General features: G+C 57.0%; 1 protein-coding gene across 3 annotated transcripts in view; it reads right to left on the minus strand.

Annotated features, from left to right (window-relative positions):
* The window catches only part of FLNC (filamin C), a 28266-nt gene extending 27434 nt beyond the window's left edge, over positions 1-832 (minus strand). For 2 of the 3 annotated variants that reach the window (XM_059933446.1, XM_059933445.1), the window contains exon 1: positions 171-831. In XM_059933446.1, the coding sequence (XP_059789429.1) occupies positions 171-525 (355 nt within the window). In that variant the 5' untranslated portion in view covers positions 526-831. Of the gene's footprint in view, positions 1-170 lie in introns of all 3 variants that reach the window. The other variant, XM_059933444.1, reaches the window with a different exon arrangement.
* Positions 833-6214: the final 5382 nt, after the last annotated feature.

Consider the following 6214-nt stretch of genomic DNA (forward strand, 5'->3'; position numbering starts at 1 on the left):
CCGAGGGGGCCTGCGTCGGCGGGCGGGAGAGCGGGGACAGGGTCCTCTCCCGGCGCCGGGGCTCTCTCTGCCCTCTCTCGGCTCCCCGCGCGCCCACCCAGCACCTGAGTCCTCTGTCCCCGTGGGCCAGCCCCTCCTCGGGGCACTTCCCCCTCCCCGCCCGCACTGACCGATGGACACGAGCTTGATGTGCTCGCGCTCGAGGAACTCGAGGGCCACGGACACGTTCTCCAGCTTCATCTGGCGGAAGTTGGGGCGCGGGTGGAACTTGCGGTACATGCGTTTCTGGCTGAGCACCTCGAGCAGCGCGATGAGGCGCAGCCCGTCGCTGAGGTCGCGCTGCAGGTCGGTCAGGCGCTTGCCCACGCACTTGAGGTGCTCGTTGCACCAGCGCGTGAAAGTGTTCTGCTGGATCTTCTTCCACGGCGCGTCCTCCGCCAGGTCCTTCTCCGTGGACGGCATGTCGTCCGCCTCGTCGCCCAGGCCGAGGCCGGGGGCCTCGGAGTAGCCGCTGTTGTTCATCATGCTGGCGCGGGCTGGGGCGGGGGCTGCGCTGCCGGCTGGGCTCCGGCTCGGGGCTGGCTGGGCTCGGGCTCGAGGCGCTGTCGGGGCGCGATCGCGGGACTCGCGGCTCTGCGCTGCGCGGCTCTCAACTTCTCTCGCGCCCCTGGCTGGCGGGACTCGGCGGGCCTCCTCGGCTCCTCGGCCGCGCTCTCTCTCTCTCTCCCTCCGGGGGCGGAGCGGTGCCCTGGAAGTGCGGGCCGGGCTGGGGCGGGGGGTTTAAGAAGCCCCCGGGCCGCGTTCCCCCCGCCGCGCCTGCGGCCCCCGGCTCCACGTCAGAGCGCCGGCCTCCCAGGAATGCCGCCCGGCCCGCGGGTGGGGGCCGAGCCGAGCCCGCCGGCCCCGCCTCCCTCCCTCCCCTCCCCCACGCGGCCCGCAGGCGGGAGGGGGGCCCTCGCCCCCGGCCCGGGTCTGCTGCCCCGGGGAGGCCAGGGCCCCGGAGCCGCCGCGGTGGAGAGATGACTAGCGGAGCTGGAAAATGGGGGGAGTGAGGTCTCCCAACACCCCAAAACTAAGCTTCGTCGGTCAGAGATGAAATATACCCCCGCCCCGCAGGACTAAAGAGACACAAGGGGAAACTGAGGCCAGTGGTTAGGGCAGAACACACTGATCTGGTGTTGAGAGAATCTTCTGGGTTGTTTGGTGGCAGGGCTGTTCACAGGGCCTGGGAGTCCTGGCTCCTAGCCCAGGGTATTGTCCACCTGCGGACAGGGAAGGGAAGGGTGTGTGCTTGTGCGCAGACGGACTGAGAGGAAGTAACGACACTGCCCACGCCAATTAGGGAGAAGGCTTGGGGTGAGGGTGCCCCACTTTACAGGTAGAAAAGTCTCATTTGAAGCCCAAACCCAGGGTCCCAAGGGAAGGACTGCGTCTACCCCTGACTCAGTGTCCCTGTCACCAGCCCTTTGTCCTCATCCTCTCAGAATGAAGCTGAGCTCAGGAAAAGAGCAACCAGTGAGTCACACTGTGCTCCGCTCCCCCACCAAAGTCTGACTCAACCAAGGTGATGAGAGGGGAGGGAGAGCCTCTGCCCTGTAGTACCAGGGAGCCCCCTGGGCGATGTGCCCATTTGGGTCACAGGGCAGATCCTTCCAGTCAAAGGCAGGTTAACCAGACAGAGACCGAGAGAGCCCTGCCCAGAGTAGTCAAGGGGAAACGTGATGGGGGCTGGTGGGCAGGGAGAGCCCCAAGGAGCCAGCGAGGATGCCTGGGCAAGGCTGGGCTCAGGGTAAGCCAAGGGCAGCTGACAGCAGGGAAACTGAGGCACTCAAACAGAGGAGCTGGCCTGGGATGAGGTGAAAGAGCTGTAGAACATACTTTATATTAAAAGAATATATATTCTGCAATTCTGTAGGATACATGGATTCCACACCTCCTGGCACCCCCTTTAGGCCAAACTTCCTCAGCTTTCCCATCCTTCTGGACCCATAAGTTTGGGCCCCAACTCAAGCTGTGTGATGACTGAAATTTGGCAAGTTTCTGGTGAATCATTTGACCTTATTCCTCTTCCCCCACCAGGCCCAGTGAAAAGGACAGGGAGAGTGGGCATCTTTCGGGGCAGAATGAGGGCAGTCCTTGTTATAGAGATTGGGAAGAAGTTCAGGAGCTTTGTGGGGGGCAGTGCTTATGGTGAAAGGGGTCCATGAATGATTTCTTTCCCTTCTCATTAGTGAGGGAGGGGGAGGAGTAGAGAAGGGACCAGAAACAGAAAAGGGACCTGCTGTGCATGACTTAGGAGGGGGGAGCTCTGGGGGCCCTGATAGTGACAGGCGAGATATAAATAGCTTGGGCCCTGCGGCTCATGTTCTGTCGGCTGCCTGTGATGAGGTGCTTAGGAATTCCACCCTCCTGTTGGCACCCCCTTCCCTATCTCCAGAACTCTCATTCCCCCATGCCACCTTTATACCATGGCCAAAACCAACCATCAGGCATCAGTGCTGTCTGTCTACTTGAGAGGCTGAGCTCTCCTGTGGAGAGACGTCCACCTCCTGGGGACACATGACATGTAGCTGGGTTTCATAAGGGAAGTGTGTGTGTGTGTGTGTGTGTGTGTGTGTGTGTGTGTGTAAAAAGGCAGACTTCTGACACCCAACCTGAGGTACCAGCTCAGGGTTCAGTGATGAACAAACTGAGGTATAGATCCAAGAAAGGATGGATTCCTCTCCCTGAGCCTCTGGGGAGAAGAGAAAGGGGTAAAGCCGGTTTGCCTGGAGCTGACAACCCTTCACAAACCCTAATGGCTCACAGTCCTGTTTTGTGGGCATTACCTGAGGTCCCCCAGTAACTTGAGGGCCTCGCTTAAGGTGGGGGGAGTTCAGAGGGAAGCCAGCGAGTGGACAAACAACTCCCTTCTCCCCCTTCTCATTCCCTCTCTCCGAGAGGTGTGTGTGTGTTTGGCCCCAGGGGAGTGAGTGGATGGTCGGCAGAGGGTGCCCAGTGCCAAGGATGGTTCCTGGTACCCTTCTCACCCTGCCTGCCCCAGAAACCAGAGCCCGTTACTCTCCAGGATAAATCAGGGCCTGACTCAGGCCCCAGCCAGCCAGTCAGTCAGCCTGCCCAGGCACAGGCTGGTGACTCAGCCCTCAATATAGCCCATGAGCCTAGGCCCCAGGCCTCGCCATGAGAGCTGGAACAGACCGTGCACAATGCTGGTCCAGGGACCTGCCAAGTGAGGGCCCCTCCCTGAGGAGGGCTGATGTGCTCCTCTCAGAGCCCGGCAGGGGCTCAGAGAGGGGCTTACAGGGGGTTTCATCAGCTGAGTTTTTGCAGCACTGCTGGCGGTGGCCACAGGCTGTATATAGCCCCCTGACTCACCACCCGCTGACCTGTCTCAGGAGACAAGGTTGCCTGGCCTTTCACCTGGCCCTGCCTCTCCCATCAAGGGGCACTGTTGGTCAGCCAACATTGGCCATATTTAACTTGAGCGGAGCAGAATCTGAGTGAGCGTGTCCAATGGGCCATGTTTGAAAATCCTGTTCTTCTGGAACCAGGGACATTTCCATAGCCACCTGTGATGGCACCAGGCTGGCCAGGCTCACAGCAGGCACTTTGTTCAATCCATGATACTGACTGTGGCCCTGGCCCAGGTGTGGCAGGGACAGTGTAGTAGGGTGGAAAGAGCCATAGGCTGAATTCCAGCCTCTTCACCTCTGGTTCTGTAGCCTTGGTCAGGTAATGGAATTCTTTGGGGCCTCAGTTTTTCCGTCTGCAAAATGGAGTTAATAGTACTCTCATAGGGATTTATTTATGCGTGAAGATGAAAGGAGATAACATGTAAAGTGATTAGCATGGTGCTGGGCAGCTAATAGGTGATCAGAAAAAACCAGTTTGCTTCCTCTGCTGGTATCCTGGGGACCACATGGGTTCTGGTGAGCTAGGCCTTCCTCACAGCTGCCTCTGTCCCCTGTAGAATCCACTGCCGGCATCTCCCACTGCTCCCCTCTTCCCTTCCTTGCATCCTAACACTCCACCTGCCAGAATCAGAACCAGAGTACTTCTGATCTTTAGAGCTACCCACCATGCCCCCCAAGAGCAGCTGGTCCTTGACAGGGGTGGCAGGTGGTGTGCTCTACCACGTAGCCTGGGAAGGGAAAGCAGAGGGGTCCGTGGTGCAGGGAGAGAGCAGAAAGGAAGCAGTTATGCAGAGGGCAGGAGAGGGGGGAGATGAAGGCCACTGGAGGTGTTTTGAGTCCTTGGTTCTATCTGTACCTGGGCCTGGGTGCATGCCTGCCTGTGGCTTCTAAGAGACACCCCTGTGGACTCAAAGCTAACTCCAGGGACTGTTTCACATTCAACACAGGCAGACCTGTTAACTCTGAACAGTGTATCTACAAGACCAGAAAGCACAGAGCCCAGATCAGTGAAGAGGATGGCCTTCCAAGATGAGCTGACACAGGCAAGTGACCTAAAGGGAAGAGCTCTGTATTCTAAACAAAAAGGCTGAAGAAAAGGACCACTTCCCTGTCATTGCCAGCTCTGGGTTTGGGCCTGAGAAGGACCAGATGAAGTCCTGACTGGGGGCCAACTGCCTACCAGACCATGACCTCCACCTTGGCTTCAAATATGAAGTTAAAGCAGTGATGCTCAGTGGTGGGTAATCTTCCAGTCCTCTCCACCACACACGTTCTCCAGCCAACTGGTGGCCGGAGTAAAGCTGGTAAAAAGCAGGGTCTCACTACACTCAACAGCAAGGGGACAGTGCTAGCAGGTGGATTGTGAAGGAATTTCAATTAGGTTACAACTGAGAATACACAATCTAATATAGTGAAGGGCAGTGCTTCTCAAATTTTATCGTGCGTACTAATCAGCTGGGGAATCTTGTTAAAATGTAGATGCTGTGTCAGTGGGCCTGAGCTGGGGCCCGAGATTCTGCCTTCCTAACAAGCTAACAATGCTCATGCTGCAGGTCCGTGGGCCACAACTTGAGCAGCAAGGAGCTAGGCCACCCTAAATGAGCCTTATCTTTAAAGAGGAGTCATTTAGAGGGAGCAAAAGGGACCCACGGCACTGCCCTCAACCTGCCTAGGTACAGCCCTGTGATAAGGGCAGGTCACGATTTCAGCTCTGGCCCCAGGTCTGCTAGGAGGACTCCCAGTCAGCCTGGTCACTCCTCTGGGCTGCACACAATTTAAAAACCTCCTAATTCTAAATGTCCTTGCTCCCCCTAGGGAAACACTGTGGAAGAAATGAATTCATTTAGTGCTCAGCAGTGCCCACCTCAGTACACACTCTATAGGTATGTGTTGCTTTGTATATTTGGGTGAATGAAACAAACTCCTTTGGTATCAGGTAGAAAGGAGGCAGAGAGGGTCCCAGGAAACCAGCAGTCACGGGGGCCATTCTGCCCACTATGGCTTATGAATATACTTGGGGGCTTTCATATGGAAACATTCATGATGAGAACAACCAATCACAAAAGGTTCCGCAGGAATGAAGGTCAACAGGAACACTCATAAATTACCCTCATCATTCTGCTGATTCCCACTTAGATCCATTCTCAATCCTCTGCCCGGCTCTGAACTCCAGGAGGCTGACCCTGAAAGACTGTCACCTGGGCATCTCTGCTCTCTGGCTCCCAGCTGGGATCAGCTAATGAGACACACCAACAGGGAACTGGAGAGTGGGAAGAGAGGGTGGGGGAAGCACATAAACTTCCCACTTCCTCATGGCTCTGATAAGGGCCACACCCCCCTATGGCCACCATGTGTGTCTGGGGCCCCGTGCCAGGCCTCCAGCTCTTGCTTGCTCCCTTTTCCCCTTCAGGCCTGCGACGGTAGCCAGTTTCCCCTGCTGCTGGTGCCTGGGGACTTCACTATTCCTCGCTGGTTCTCCAAACTCTGCCTTCTGTACATAGTCTGTTCATTAACAACTCTTAGGTTAAAGCCTTTTTTTTTTGGCTGCACTGTGCAGCTTGTGGGATCTCAGCTCCCCAACCAGGGATTGAACCCGGGCCATGGCAGTGAAAGCCCGGAATGCCAACCACCTGGCCACCAGGGAACTCCCTTAGTTTACTGCTGGGACCCTGAGTGATTATTAAGTCATCTCCGAGAGCAAATCCCTCGAGAAGTCATAAGAACGAAGCCACGAAGGCCCACACGCAGATCTTCTCAGGGCACCCTTCTCGCAGTAGACAGACGTGGGCACGAGACCCAAG

The sequence above is a fragment of the Balaenoptera ricei genome, chromosome 9 (assembly GCF_028023285.1).
Source record: "Balaenoptera ricei isolate mBalRic1 chromosome 9, mBalRic1.hap2, whole genome shotgun sequence".
Taxonomy (NCBI): domain Eukaryota; kingdom Metazoa; phylum Chordata; class Mammalia; order Artiodactyla; family Balaenopteridae; genus Balaenoptera; species Balaenoptera ricei.